Source organism: Aethalodelphis obliquidens, unplaced genomic scaffold (genome assembly GCF_003676395.1).
Source record: "Aethalodelphis obliquidens isolate GAN/ISIS:26980383/991018 unplaced genomic scaffold, ASM367639v1 scaffold4, whole genome shotgun sequence".
NCBI classification, from domain to species: domain Eukaryota; kingdom Metazoa; phylum Chordata; class Mammalia; order Artiodactyla; family Delphinidae; genus Aethalodelphis; species Aethalodelphis obliquidens.
In genome coordinates, this window is record NW_020837948.1 from 27,926,808 (window position 1) to 27,943,371 (window position 16,564).

Sequence of the window (16,564 nt, forward strand, 5' to 3'; positions counted from 1 at the left end):
CTCCGGTACTGTCAGTTAATAACTCCCCCATTAAAAGAGAAGTTCTAAACTAGTTTTCTCAGGAAAGGACATTTGGGCTGCTCTCAGAATAACCGAACCTCTGGAGAGTACAGTGTCAAATCCTAGTCAAATCATGTATTCTATTATCACCTTGAATTCCCTTGGTATAATTTTAAAATGCAACCCACCATTTTCAAGGAAAAAAAAAAAAAGCTCAATCTTCTTGATTGTATCCATTTATCTTTCTGCTAACTAATGTGAAGACACTTCTATACTAGCTTTCTAGTACATGATAAGACTTGAGCTTGAACATTACAATCCATGAAAAACAAGCACAGTAATTATCACTGCTAATGCTTTTCCATCTCCCCCAAAGGAAAACAGTGAATATTCCAAACAATAAAAATAAGGTTGTGAACTTGGTTTCTTCACTTAAAACTTATGTTTAAATAACTGGTAGAGATGTTAGATACTTTCTTACTTACATTCTGACTTGGTATAAAAATAGGTTGATGACATAGTGACCAATCAGAAAATGCTCTAAAGCCTTGAATCCCATCACACTAGTAGATAATTACTACCAGAAGAACTGTTTCTGGGAACAACATTAAAAATACAAAACATAGAATCAGGCAAATACTCTTATGTCAACAACAATAAAAAAAGTCTTATGATCTGATAAGGCAACTCATTCAGGTATTTGGGAGTATTTTTGAATCCACTCATTCTGAAGAGCCCCCAAGAATGCAACCCCAACAAAGTTCATTCTACAAGAATGCAATGATGCTGAGATGCAGCCCTAAATTTTTCAAGTCTCATAGTATGAAACTCTGAAATCTCAAATGAGCAGTTGTCTAAATGCTGATCAAATTCAAAGCTATATTGAATTACTGCTGATTTTTACTTGTATTAGTATTTAGTGGATTGGAAGTCTTCTGCCACTCAACCTACAAATATTAGATGAAAGAATCAATTGGGGAGAATATACACCAGGATACTACATTTTCACATAGAATATGGTTCACATAGAATGTGAACCATATTCTATGCATATCTGGTGTCTGAAGTTTAATATCCTCTTCAAGCAATAATAAAATATATTACAACAAATCTTTATTAAATTCTTACTATGTTGAATATCATACCATAGGCATAGTGGTGGACATAAATGACAGAAATAATTCGTACCCTTGAGGAGTTTACAGTCTAGTGGGATTAACTTCAAATAATTATACTGGCAGAAATAAGCCAATCACAATTCACAGCCATATGGCTGAGCCGTGTTGGACCTGATTTAGATGAAAAATTGGGGCCACTATCATAATGGGATGAGATCTTGGGCAACTTGGGAGGAGGGTGAGTTTATTTTATTTTGCACATGGGAGGTATGTGAATTGTGGTGGTCAGTGGCGAACTGTGGTAGATAGTCCCCAGAGATGACCGCCATCATTCCCTTTGCTTCCTGCACATGCTCCTCACATCAAGTAATGGAGAATAATTCCCCTCTCTTATATCCTGGATGGCCTTAGTGACTTGCTTGACTAGTAGAATGAGTGAAAATGACCTTCTAGGACTTTCGAGTCTAAGTCCTAAGAAGCCTTGCTGTTTCTAGCCAGGTAACTTTTTCAGAGTTCTGCTTTGGGTAGATTCCTCAGATAACTACATAAATTATAGTTAATAATTTAGGCACAGAGAAAGGCCTTGGGGCAAGAAGCCACTGCAGTAGTTCAAGCAAAACATAAAGGATGGCTTAAAACCAAAGTAACAGAAAGAGAGGAGAGGATGGATGTCAGCGATGAGTAAAGCTAAAATCCAAAACACTCTACAATTGATGATACTTAAGGAATGAGAAAAGACAGAAGTCAAAGTGTTTTCTGGGGTTACAGAACCTAGACAGCTAAAAAGAAAATGATGCTCTCAATCAAGGTTAGAATCCAAAAGAAAAGCATATATGGAGAAAAACAGAGGAAATTAAATTAGAGGGCCAGGGAGGTCATCCAACAAACGAATGGCAATACCCCAAGTGAATGGGTTAACAAGTGCCTTTTTGGAGTTCTGTCCTTTTTAAATCTGGCTAAGCCTAGAAAACATTGACTTCATTTGTGTCTCCACATGGTTAATGTTTTCTTTTCAAATTAATCCCTTCTTTTTCTAGCCAAAAGAAACAGATGTACAATTCCTTACCAATAAATACCTTGCTAAAAATTAAAAGCATTTAAAGGTAAATTTGTAATAGTGGTTTGAATAAATTACTCTCAAACTAAAAACATATCTATTACTTAAAAAGTTAAACTTTCAGATTTACAGATGCAATCTCGATGTAACTTTGATTATATACTTGGTGGCATTTCAAATTATCTACCATTAAAAAAAAGTTCCTTTATACCTTGTCAAACCATGTGACTTACAGACCTGTGCTGTGGCAACATTTAATCCTGTCCTGCCTGAACAGATGGAATACTGAAAGAAGACTGAAATCTCTTTGCCTGTCTCAGATTTTACCTTGCATCCTCAGTGTTCTCCAAGTTCCTAATCCTGTAAGTCTTTGTATTAAGTGTTCTTACAGTTGCTTTCCTTAGGCAATTGTGAATGTAGAGAAACAGAAACATCTTTGTACATTTAAGGATTATTTAAGGCTAGACAATTTATGACTTGTCCAGGGTGCCCTAACTTTTAATCACATCTGCTTTCTATACAAAGGCTAAGAATGTATTCACTATACAGCTCACATAACCTTGTGAATTAAATTAGGCTCACTGACATGTACTATGTCACCTTCAGCAGATCATGGACTACTTTTTAAATACTCACAAACTAAATCATGTTAGGTTATAACTGTAATGTTGCCAACAGCATGATCAAATTCATTTACATGTATTATTTAAACTGTATGGATTTAGACCAGTGTTTCTCAACCTTTTTTTATTACAACCTCCTTAAAGATTCTTTTTAGACATTTTTTTCCTAATCATCCCTCTACACAATTTTAATACTACACATAAAATGTTTATCTGTTACGTACTATTATCTGTATCTGTGCTTTGCATATTTAAAAAAATAAATTTTTTTCACCGCCCCCCCCCCCACCAAGAACCAATTCTTAGCCTCCTAGGGAAGACATCTCCCTATTGAGAATGCATGTTTTATTTAGATTACTAATATGTCGTTCAAATAAGTATTATTCTTATAAGCAAAATAAAGCTAAGCCTTAGAGCATCACAGAAGACTCATGAAGAATAGAAGACTGAGTTATGGCCACTCTTTTTTTTTTGTTCTTTTGTTGTTTTACGGTACACGGGCCTCTCACTGCTGTAGCCTCTCCCGTTGCGGAGCAGAGGCTCCGGACGCGCAGGCTCAGTGGCCATGGCTCATGGGCCCAGACGCTCCGCGGCATGTGGGATCCTCCCAGACCGGGGCACGAACCCGTGTCCCCTGCATCGGCAGGCGAACTCTCAACCACTGCGCCACCAGGGAAGCCCATGGCCACTCTTTTGAAACTGCCAATTTAAAGACTGAGAAGTACAGACAATTATTTAACTTTCGGTACCTGCAAAATAAAACTACCAAAGGCTTCCATTTTAAAGGCCATTGTCAGTCCTCCATTCTTCACTGATTTTACTGAAAGATCAATAACTCAGAAAATTTGTGGCTAACAAGTAAAAAATAGATTTTAAAACCAAAAATATAAGTGGTTTTATTCATGAGGTTCTAAAGTTCAAGAAGGACAATAAAGATAAAAATAGGAATCAGACAATCCTAAGTATTCCCAATTCACCTAACTGCGGAAACAGGAGCATTGACATTTGGTAGAAAAGAACTCTGAAGATATAATATTAAAATGAAGAACACTATTTAAATACAAACTGTTTAAATGGAAATATCAAAAAGTGACTGTTTTCCTAATAGATTCAAAAAGCCTACTTATGTTTATCTTTAATTAAAACTCTTCAATATTAAAAGCTCTAAAATATATTAATTAATAGACCTCTATCTCCTAACTTTCTGTCCTTAATTAATAGACCTCTATCTCCTAACTTTCTTCCTCTGGCATAAGTAAGGCTGAATTATCACTTACGTCTGGCTAAGGCAAGGACAGAGCACAGAGCATGAGTCCTCTGACTCATTATGGCCCCATCCCCTCTGCATCCCACCCACCTTAACATGTACCCACAGGAAGACTAATGGGCTGGGGATGGAGCATGAATTACTTATAGCAAGCATAAGTTATTCTTAGAGTCAGCAAAAAAGAAGATCTTCCCCCACCAAAATAGAAAAAGATAAAAAAGGTAATAGATAAGAGGATTATGCCGAAAGCCAAATAGATTTACTGACACCACAGTTTATTAGGGACACAATATATAAAGAATGCCCATACAACCCAAAATTCATCAAAACATTACTTATTTTAAGACAAAGAAAATGTTTTGTAATTTTACAACTGATTTTTCTTTCAATATCATTATCCTTTCATCCTAACTATGGCCTGGCAATATGAAAGCTTTAAGACTTCAGCAAGACTAAACTTAAGACTTAAACTTTCTTTTCAAATTAATCCCTTCTTTCTTCCAGCCAAATGAGATGTAGGGTTTCTTTAGTATTACTTTAGTGATACTTTAGTATTACTAAAATATACTTACCTTCCTGTTCTAAGGTTGACCTTTATATGCTTTAAGTTTCTATTTAGTGAAGAAGTTTAGTCAGCTAAGGCTCTAGTCTATGTTTAACTGAAATCTCAACTTTATTAACAATTATAAAATTTCTGTAATAACTTTGATTCCATTTATTTTAAAATAATTTTAATAAAGTGTAAAATCATGAATTACACTTTACACTCTTTTATTCTACAATTTATAACAGGTGATACTCAATTTCTCAATTTAGGTAGTAAAAGGTTATATTACAAAACTACGCTGTGTATCTGCATACACTGGGTACTGACTGATTGATATTTGCTCATTAAAAATGGATAACTTGGTTAAATAACTGTCAATAAAAACATAAAAGGTTTCTTTGTAAATCAGAGGCAGCCATCCATTAAATGCCCCATTTTTAGGTCGACTGAACACCTTTCCCATTTACTTAAACATAAATCAACAATGTGAAAATGAGGCAGTTTTACAAGCACAATGACAGTTACCTAGTAAATAATTTACAGTAGGAACCCTTATCTTCTAATAGTAATTACGTCTCTTCTTTCATTTAAAAATACAGGATCAGAGATTAATGAAAACAAGGTAAGTAAATAAAAAGGTAATCAAGAAAGAACACACTCTAAAAATAATCAATATTATAAATATAAGGTAATTTTTAGAATAAAGCTACACATTTACCATCCAACATCAAGTATTCTGTAAGAAATATTGTTATAATAGTTTAGTCAGCTATCAAGGTACCAAACGCCGTGTTAGCTATTAGCATTGAATACAACACAGTCATGGGAGAAAATCCATTTCCTCAAAACAATTGTTTTAAATTTGTAAGTTGATTAAATGAAATACTGCCTTATGATATATGCTGGGTCCAGAACAAAATCATGAAAACCCCAAAAAGTTAAGTCATAGAAGTGGTCAAAGTTTATGAGAAATTATGCTATTTACCTTGGCTCCGCACTCAGACTTATTACATTTTTTTGTGGCAGAGAACTTTGTGTTCTTTGTTTCAAATCCTATAAAAATGAACAGAAGTTTTTATTTTACTTTTAAAACTTGTTTCAAAGTTAGCTATGTAATAGTACCTTAAAAAAACATGAAAAGGGCACAGTAGGAAAAAAAAACCCTCTTTCCAGCTACATGAAGTCCATCATAGTTCAAAACAAATAAATCTTGTGTCTGTGCGCATGTATTGTGTATTTAGATTCCAAGTACAGCATATGTTACGGGTACTAGAGTCCATAACGAGCAGTTCTAACTAGGAATCAAATCAGAATTCTAGAGACAATTCTGTAAAAAGTTTTACTATGTTACTTTTGTGTCATATGTTTCATATCTTTAAAAAATGTAAGTCTGTTTATTGCATTCTTACTTTAATATGAAAACATATGATCAAGGAGCTTCTAATTAAAGCTAAGGAAAATAACAATTATAATGTCCGATACCTTACGATATCACTTAAGTGTTCTAAAAGCCTATATGCTTTACATACCTTGAAATAAGTTCATTATTTTATTTTTCATGCTTAGATTTAGTGAGAATAAAATACACACCATAAATCAAATAGAGTCACACTTATGGGAAAGGACACACAGGTAATTTATATAAAGTGATAAAAATTCTTTCAAATAATGTAAAAAGAAATAATTATATTTCAATGTCTCTTTTTATTAAGATTCTCACTCCCTTTTCCAACCCAAGAACAAAAGAATCACACATTTTTATTATGAAAATAGAAGATATCAACTAACCATTTCTAGGAAGGTATCAAAAGAGTAAGAGTCGTACGAGCGTTTGTCCTTCAAAATAAGCAGCAGTGCAGAATGTCCAATTATCTTCTTTAAATTCATCAATGAATGAAAGAGTCTGTGAACCAAAAATTTTACTAGTCTGAGAAGTAATTCAAAAATCTCTATGCTGTATAAAAAATAAATAAAATAAAATTCCCCCCCCCAAATCTCTATACAATATTTTCCTAGGGGGAAGGCGGTGGGGGAGGGTTGGATTGGGAATTTGGGATTAGTCAGATGCAAACTATTATACACAGAATGGGTAAACAACAAGGTCCTACTGTATAGTGCATGGATCTACATACAATATCCTGTGATTAAACCATAATGGAAAAGAATATGAAAATATGTATGTGTATAACTGAATCACTGCTGTACAGTAGAAATGAACACAACATTGTACGTCAACTATACTTTAATAAAAACATTTTAAAAAATCTGTATATAATATTTTCAGTTTCTTTAATTATGGCCAAACCACTATCACCTTCATCCTGTATTCAAAGTGAAACCTATAATAAACCTATGATGAATTGGCTCTTCTTTTTTTTTACCCTGAATGAAGTACTTAGGGATAAAAAAACGTTAATCAGAAGGTATCACTGATAAGGATTCATTTAAAATAAGAAAACTTTCTAGACACACCCGAAACACATAAATTTATTCAAACTACTTATATTCTACATGAATATCATACCAAATAATAACAATAGCCAACATGATCACCCCAATAGCTCTAAGGCGTTCTACCAAAAAGCAATGATTTGATACTTTACTTTAGAAAAATCTTTAACAAGCATTGAAATAATGACAAAAGAAGACATGAGATTAACTCTCATTCACAAAAAAATTCAATCAGTATACACATTTCAAAGAATTTAAATTCCTGAAGAATTCAAATATATATTTTGTGAATTTAGTTTCATGTTCTTGTTCAAAAGAACTAGAGAAAAAAAGTATTTCACAGATCCAGATAATGAAATTGTCTCTGTCCTTATTATATTTCTTTGTCATTGAAATTCTTAACTGTATTCAAATTGTATAATTATGTCTGAGGAGCCAAAGGGATGCTTATGAATCAACTGTTTCAAGATCAATTCTGGAATAGAATCTCAGTACATTACCAGCTATTGGTGAAGCACTACACATAGGGGAAAACCCGCCTTTTTTCCAAATTTAATCTTACTATTTAAAGCTTTAGAGAGCAGGCACCTCTAAGTAAACTCATATTGGAGAAATCTGTAGAGAAACTTCGCTAATCATGTTTTCAATCAACCATTAGAATAAATCTATTATGTGTATAGAGTGATTATATTATTTTCCCCAACACAGGAAGCAATTTTGGATCTATCTGTTAAAAACATTTTTGTTGGCATGCAACAACAAAAAAATTGTAAAAGAACTAGATAGAAATAACTTCTTTTTTCCAGAGCATTAAGATTAACTTCAAAGATGTAAGCAATCATGATCAATAAGTTATGAATTAAATGCATTTACATAGTAACTCTGTAACCATAGTATTAAAATCTTATGGATTTAAGTTCAGACCATCATCCACCTAAATTTCTCAGTCTATTCAAATGTTTTACTACATAGTAGTAAGTGTTCTCACCAGACTAAAAGACCATATACATGAATGAATACAATTCAGTTAGAAAAACAACTCCTTCAATCTAAGTTTATTTTTATTATCTACATGGCTATCTTTATGCGGTCGTCTGAACATGAAGAATAAGTCATGTTCTCCATCAGCTAAAACTTTATATGTGTTACAGTGTATTAAAGTAGTCCTAATTAAACTGAGTGAATGTCACGAATCAATTTTCGTGTCCTAAAGGCACACACGCAGTCTTCTTATGAGATGACCGCTAAGGACAGGCGCATTTCCCAAACACTTGCTCAGTATGTATAAAGCTATTTTATTGAAAACAAAACAAAGCTAAACACAGTAAATAAGTCTGGGGAAAACTGGGTAGAACAAAATTTTACATGTTTCAACATTTCTTCAACGTGGTATTTCTCAGAGCCTCTAATTTCCTAACCTGCCCTTATCCTATTATAAAACAGTTCAGGAAACGTCACTTTGGAATCACAGTTTTCTAGTTTGCTACCATTCCTGCAGTCTAAAGGAGACGTTATCATGTCTGTTATTCAACAGTTTGATCTACATGTTAGGAGTCTCGTTCGTTCTTACCCTCTGTTCATTTTCTTCTCCTACCTATCTTTATTACAACTTAGCAATGGACAGAATTCTTAATCTTTCTGTAATTGACCTCATTACCATTCCTTCTTCACACAGCCCCATTCACCACTTTTAAGCTGAACATCCACATAGACACTGCCCATTCTAATTCATTTTTTATGCCATGATTAGAATTAACAGCCAAATATGCCATGAGGTATGCTTGCTCTCCAGTTTATAATTACATAAAGATTCAATCTACTGTTGATAGCATGACACTAAGAGTCACCCTTAAACGGCAGAAGAGAGAGCTAAAAGGGCCTGGAGCCCGGATGGCATTGTGGAGCTGTCACACCTGAACCAGTGACCTGCAGACTTCTTTCAAATGGCCTAAAAATAAGCAGGATAGGATTAATTCTGTTCCGGGTTGCTATTACTAGCAGCCAAAGGCAGCCCCTAACTCATACGCTTGTTCACTGGGACATTTCTGCCAACATCTGAATAAAAAGTAGTCAACAATCCAAGGACAAGAGACCACCCAATACTAGCTGCCTCTTTATTTATAATTCTCTAACTTGTGTTTTGAAATTTCCTACTTAAAATGTCTGTGCTAATGACTTGATAATTGTTTATGACTTTTCAATGAAGTGTGAAGTACTCACAAAGCAAATTTACAAATGTCAAGTACAACTTGAGAATTATTGTGTCTTTTTTCTCTGAGATGCAATTTTGTATGGGGATGCTTTTATAAGGTAAAAGCAACACCAAACATATGGAGGAACTAATGACAGGCCTTCTGGAGAGGTTATGAGACAGAAAATGTTCTGTAGCAAAAACCCAATGACCTGTACCCAAATCTCTTTCAATATCGCAGCCAGAGAGATAGCAAGTAGGCAGTGGAGGAGGATGACTTCTCTATTTCCTCTTAGGAGCTCTGCTCTGGTCTGATTCCCAGCAGCCTCACTTTTAAACTCTCAATAAACCAAGAGGACAGGAACAGGTGAAAAAGAAAAATGGAGTATCTGACCTTACTTTCAAAAATGCTTTCTGTGGAAGAAATAACATCATTATCATACAATGAGTTTTTCTTACTTTAAGCCCAGCTCAATCTCAATAGACGGATGCTAAATACATCTGCCATAAGAAAACTGAGAAGATATTCAAGGTACTACCTTGAATATATTTTTTAAAGACTCAAGTCAACTAATGAAACCTCAAGAACACTTTTTTCCCAAGTTTAGTGAAAGGAAGTCGAAATACTGTAACTAAAAATTTAATTAACCCTCATTACGATTAGTAGTATCAGTTGTGGATCAAGTTTTTAATAATGACTTTATGTGCTATGTACATTTTCCACATATGAGAATACCTATAAAAGAGATTAACTTTTAAAATGTATAATCAGAGCATATTTTTAATGATTTAAAAATAATATCAAAGCATAATCTGGAAGAAATACTAACCTAAGCTACAGTGAAACAATAGGCAAAACTCCTCCCCCAGTGTGGGAATCTCCTCTACACTGATCCTAACGAATGGCAGCCTCAACTCTGGTATGATGATGGAAGTCTCACTATCACAAAAGGTAAGCTTATTGGGAAGCACTGTTTACAAAGCCCTCTGCTATTCTGAGCCAAAGGCTGTACTCATTGTTTCTGATCTGCAATATGAAAATAACTGAGTTCTACTCCATCATTCATTTGACAGACCATCCAAGAGCTAAAGATGGCTTTGATATCAATACCCAGGCCATCGCTTTTCATCCCAATTCCTTATATCGGCCAAATATGACAAGGTTTCTAGGCTCTTCTACTTCCTGGCTATTCTTCTAGGCTTAAACTTTTTTGTCAATGCCCCTATCAAAAAATGAGGTATCCAAGAACAAATGGATATGAAATAGGATGAAATTAAATGGCTATATAATGAAGTGGAGCTTTTTATCTCCCTGGATTATAACTATGATTTACTTGATACCAAATCCTTGGTCAAGAAGTAACCTCAATTACCACACTGTACTTGGGGAAAAGTGGGATCGGTTTTATAATAATGTTTTACTACTCCATTTACAGAAATGCGCTACAATAAAAAGTTGAGACAGCCAGTACTTTGTCAACAGATTTCTTGAAAAACTGGTGACTCTGAAAATTGGTGGGTTTTCTATAGCAAACCTTATAAGAGATATAATTATTAAAAACTTCATCAAAACATAAGCATTTTGGGCTGTCAGCATAACTGAAAATGTTTTCTTGGTGTGACACATGTATCTTTGAAATTGGTTTGACTTAGTGTGCTTTTACTTCAATAAAAATTCAGTATTACAATTAAAAAAGACACTTCATCAAAAATAAAAGCTTATGACCTGAAATTTTAAAAGATTTTGTTTTAAGTCCACTTTTCAATATATTACCTGGTACCATAATCCACAACCACCCAATCTTTTGCAGTTCCTGTGATAGCATCATGATGTTGAAATAGTCCCAAATTCCTTCTTGCTTCTGTCAGCATCATATAATGGGATGATGAAAGAAATTTACTTATCTTGTATTGCTGAGCTTGTTTCAGGGCGAAATAGTAAAGAATTTCAGCAGCCCTAATTGCATAAAACAGTCATTAATTTTTATTTCAAAACAAACATTTTAGTTTACTACCTAAAATAGGTGGCACTGATACATTTTCAAATGTGTTTTTTTTTAAATCCATGATTTCAGTACAATCAGTTTATAAGACAGATATTGATAATAAACATTTCTATAAAACCACAAAGGTATCCACCTAATACATCTAAATTCTCAATCATCAAATAACACCATGTCTCAGTGATATAAGGAAGAGAAGTCAGTACCTGTTGGCAGAAAGATATGTCCATTTACATATAACATAGGGAAAAAATATCTCAAAGCAGTAAGAACTGGATAAATGTTTCCGTCCTTTCTTCTTAGCAGCTTAGACATATACCATGAACTTCATCACCAGAAAGCCATTTACTCTCACATAGGTACATTAAGAGGAGAGGTGGTGGGGAAATGCATGGCCACATGAGTGTTAGACTAACAGTAAAGGAGAAGAAGAAAATGATGGCCAGACAGCTCAGAGACAAGAGTTAGTCCAAGTGCTGAATGATAACATACAACAACTATAGAGAATTTAACATTAGAAACTGAAAGATGATAAATCTTATGCCATCTTTTCTTAGTATTTTAAAGTAAAGAATAAAAATACTTTAGCTTAAGGACAGTTTTGAGCAATAATATGGGGGTTTATAATTTTCATCTTTAATGTTTTTCATCTGAGGACATGGTTCAAGATGGGTTTCTTAAAAGTTCTTTAAAAAGAGACATGCCTTGATGGAGTGAAAAATATAAGAAGATTCTTTACCACAAACATGTTAAGATGATGGAGAGGAAAATCAAGGAAGCATGAAAATGTATCAAGGTATCAAAAAACAAGGAGAGATTCAAACTGCTTAAAAAAAAAAAAAGAATTCGTTTGAGTTGTTGAAATAATTTAAAGAAACTAAATATTCTCCACTTTACAAAATTATAAGCCTTCTGAAATTCATGGCATGAGACTCACTATATAGGAATTAAGGAAATTGTATGTATATGTATGCATATATATCCAGAGCAAGTATTCCTGGTTATGGAAAGAATATATATACATATAAATACTCCAAAATGTAAAAAAGTGGATTTCAAGAATATTTTCTTCTTTGTACATTTCTATTTTATACACATTTTTTACAAATGAGCTGAGGATGAAATATCATTATCACACAATTAACTTATTTTCAAATAAATTAATTACATTTTGAAATTCAACTTGCTATAGGTTTATTGTTTTAGTTTAAAGCAGCAGAATTATCAAAATATATTACCAGTAGTAATATATTTAAGTAACACCTTAAACAAGTTCAATAAATTAAGATTGAACCAATATTCATAACTCTTTGCCACTAAAAAATACTTGACCCCAAAATTATGAATAACATAAAGATAACTAACTGTAAAGATAACTAACATAAAGATAACTAAGATTCTATTGGGTAAGAATGCAGAAATCTCTGTAATATATAAATCTATTTTGTTACAAATAATGTATATTCATCTGGCACGTTTGTGACTATCCCCCCAAATAGTCAAAGGTTAGGCTTTTTAAATAACAGTTACTGTTAGTTTGTGGGAACAGTAGCACAGCAACAGTAAAAATAATAAAAACACACACTACTATAAAAAAGTACAATTCTTAAAGAATATTGATTTCCATAAAAAGTCTGTCCAAAATATATTCAATATCCATTAGTACATAGAAGAGGGTAGGTTTGATATAAATTTTTATTTTTAATACTGAGATTCATCATGAATTCATATTTGGAACTTAACTGACAATGAATTTGTCATGAAAATAAATTACTCTCCTGAGCTACACACATAGAAAAAGCCTCAGGATTCCCTTGGGGTGGTTTCTCTTTATCAAAAAACAATGAGACTCAGTTACATAGAATTGTACTCTCCACTATGACAGCCACTAGCCACATGTGGCTATGTATATTAAAATTCATTAAAATTAAATAAAATTAAGAGTTCAGTTCCTCAGTCCCATTGGTCAAATTTCAAGTGCTCTATAGTTACATGTGGCTAGTGGCTACAATACTTCATAAACAGTGCAGAAATAGAGTATTTCTATCACTGCAGAAAGTTCTATTGGATAGTGACTGAAAAGAACTGGATAATGCACGGTTAGAGTGTTTTTATGTTTTTCTAATGACTTTCCTGTCGTCTCCATATCTGTTTACTTTTTCAACCAATCACTCTGCCTCCATCTGTTCTCATCTCTTTCAAATTTTCTTCTTCTAAGCAGAAAATCATACCTATAGAAATGTGTTTCAAATAAATAAATAAGAACTGAGATGGAGTCTCTAAAGTTCTCCCACATATAAAGTACATTGGTTTTAGAGTATGTACTTTGAGGCCTACATTTTGGCTACTGAGAGACCCTATTTGCTCCTTTTGACCCTTGCCCCTGTTCCAACAATTCAGCTTGCCAGGTTACTGACCTGCAGACACACGATGATGTCACTGAATACTACCATGGTGTGCAAATAATATAAGTAGTTTAATTAGAAAAATATAAAACATTGAATACAACTCCCAGAAAATCTAATTACATAAACTGCTTTTCCTTCCAGAATAAAAGCCTCTGTAATAATCTGATTATGGTCTGGAGACACATCTCTGATTGCATTAAAGTTTCACAATTACATTAAATGCATCCTAACACTGCATAAATGCTGTATATTATGCAAAACTCTACAGATAGGTTATGATAACATAAAAGAAGTGAAAAAATAAATGTAGCTATCTAAAGGTAACTGTACCTTAAATGGGATTCCAATATCCTATCCATTCGTTTGTAAAAGGGTCTGGATGTAAAGTAGCCACTCCAGTAATGATCATCTCTGTCAGCATAAGTGAAAAAATCTCCACTTAGAACCGGGAACATTGATTGGCTATTCTTTCTATTGGCTGCATCTTCTTTATCCAGTGCATCAAAATAATCCGATAAAGTCCCAAACTGTATCTAGAAAAAAAAAAAAAAGGTACATTTCACTTATTCACACATTCATCTCTACCTTAAAATTGCTTCTAGAACTGAAAGGAAAAGTTACTAATAAATATTTAAGACATGCTTCCAAGTTAAGATAAATATATAGCTCAGACTTACTCAAATGCAGGGGGGGAAGCACTCAGTGACTTTCTTTTACTTGCATCAAGTCCCAAATTAAACTAAGAGAAAACTTGTACACCTATGCAGTAAGAAGAGTTATTTAGAGCTACAAATTTGTGGATCTGAAAACTCCTTACATATCCCTAGAATCTCCAAGTGTGCAAGGATCAGGATATGGAATAATCCAGAGATGAATGGAAAGTGGGGGAAGCAGCAAAAATAAAAGACACGTATTTTGAGTAAAATGTTCCAGAAGTCTGGAAAAACAGTTTTGTTAGCTATTAAGTATTTTCATATATCATATGCACATACCCTCCCCTGGCCTCCCCTTCTCCCCAGTTTGTGTTCTTTATAATGGAGAGAAGAGAGACTTTTGAGAACAGCAGGTCATTAAAAAAAATGGACTTTCTCTACCAGCAGGTAACAATGAATATAGGTAAAACACAAAGAGGGAAAAGAAATGCAAGGCTGACTGCTCAAATGAAAAGGTTTTTCTGACTAGTGACTCAAATTACTAGTACATAAATCCATTTTTATGAGCCCAAACGATTCTATAAATCAAAGGAAAAAAGAAACATTATACCAGACCTCATAAACAGATATTAAAAGGCAGTGTTGCTAGAAGTAAACAGACAATTAGACAATTAAGTAGGGAATGTGTTCTTTTAAATAAGATGCTAATTTTGCTGTTTCTGACCTTATACATCATACATACATACACACACACAGATATTGAGAGCCATTTTGATTCAGTGTGGCAGAAAAATAATTAAAGTAGTCAAAAGGAGTTAGTGGCACTCCAACAGTTATTAAGAGCAGCACAGAAGCTGGATCCTGATGATGTGGGTTTGAATTCCATCTCTACCACTTATGAAACATGTGATTTTGAGCATAGTATATAATGTCTCTGGGTCTCTCTGTGTTACAGCTAATAGGGTTCTAAGTAAAATGCTTAGAAACATGATGGCAAATAACGGTATAAGTTTTAGCTATTATTCTTCCATTGCAAAGGCAAAATATTAACCAGAAACATAACGATGATATTAGTAAGATAAATATGTCATTATATATAAATATGAGTCATTATAATGACTTGTAAGATAATATGTCATTATAATCTAATATAATTGTGATATAATAAATTTTGTAACAGCAAAGTGGATGTCTATTTCCAAATCCTTATGCTTACATTAAAGAAAATCAATTTTCAACTATATTATCTACTCTTATCTTGGCTTCACCAAATATAGTGTTTCTTGGGCAAGTTAATCTATTTGTGCCTCAGTTTCCTCATGAGTAATTATAGTACCTACCAGAAAATGTCCGGAGAATTCAATAATTGTTAAAGTAAAGCACTTTACTTGAGGGCATTATGCTAAGTAGATAAAGAGAAAGATAAATACTGTGGATCTCACTTACATGTGAAATGTAATAATAATAATAAACAACTCAGGAAAAGAGAGCAGATGTGTGGTTATCAGAGGTGGTGGGTAGGGAGGAGGAGTTGGAGAAAGGTAGTCCAAAGGTATAAACTTCCAGTTATAAGAGAAATAAGTACTAGGAATGTAATATACAATATGATGCCTACAGTTAACACTGCTGTATTTGTATGAAAATTGTGAAGAGAGTAAATCCTAAGAGTTCTCATCACAAGGAAAATATTTTTTCTTTTTCTTTTTTTTATTATACCTATATGAGATGATGGATGCTAATTAAACTTATTGAGGTAATCATTCCACAATATATGTAGGTCAAATCATTATGCTGTACACCTTAAACACCTTAAACATAAACAGTGATATATGTCAAATTATATCTCAGTAAAACTAGAAAAAAATTTTTAAATAAAGTAAAGCACTTAAAAAACTTAATTACCAAATCATAATCTCTCAATACATTTTAGTTAATATTACGTATTACTCCCTAATCTCATTACCAGGAAGCAGAATGTAATTACTAGGAAGCAGAATATGTGTGTGTGAACATGCAAGAAATGAGGGTCACAAATACAAGGAAATACAGCGTTAACTTCAGACCCAATAGGTTCAGATGAGCTCAATAACCAATGCAATATTGAGGAGAACAAAACTAGAAGAATTATACTATCAGACAGTAAGATCTATTATAAAGCTGTAGTAATTAAGACAGTATGAGATCAGTCAGATAGACAAAAATGAATAGAAAGTCTAGACACAGACCCACACATACATTCATCTCAC

At 33.3% G+C, this 16,564-nt stretch overlaps 1 protein-coding gene across 1 annotated transcript in view; it reads right to left on the reverse strand.

The window, feature by feature from the left end:
• MAN2A1 (mannosidase alpha class 2A member 1) overlaps positions 1 to 16,564 on the reverse strand; it is a 163,049-nt gene that overhangs the window by 63,460 nt on the left and 83,025 nt on the right. Inside the window, exons 9-12 of the mRNA XM_027100241.1 lie at positions 13,996 to 14,198; positions 11,029 to 11,211; positions 6,401 to 6,515; positions 5,598 to 5,665 (exon numbers count right to left, since the gene is read on the reverse strand). Of these exons, the coding sequence (XP_026956042.1) occupies positions 5,598 to 5,665; positions 6,401 to 6,515; positions 11,029 to 11,211; positions 13,996 to 14,198 (569 nt within the window). The remainder of the gene's footprint in view (positions 1 to 5,597; positions 5,666 to 6,400; positions 6,516 to 11,028; positions 11,212 to 13,995; positions 14,199 to 16,564) is intronic.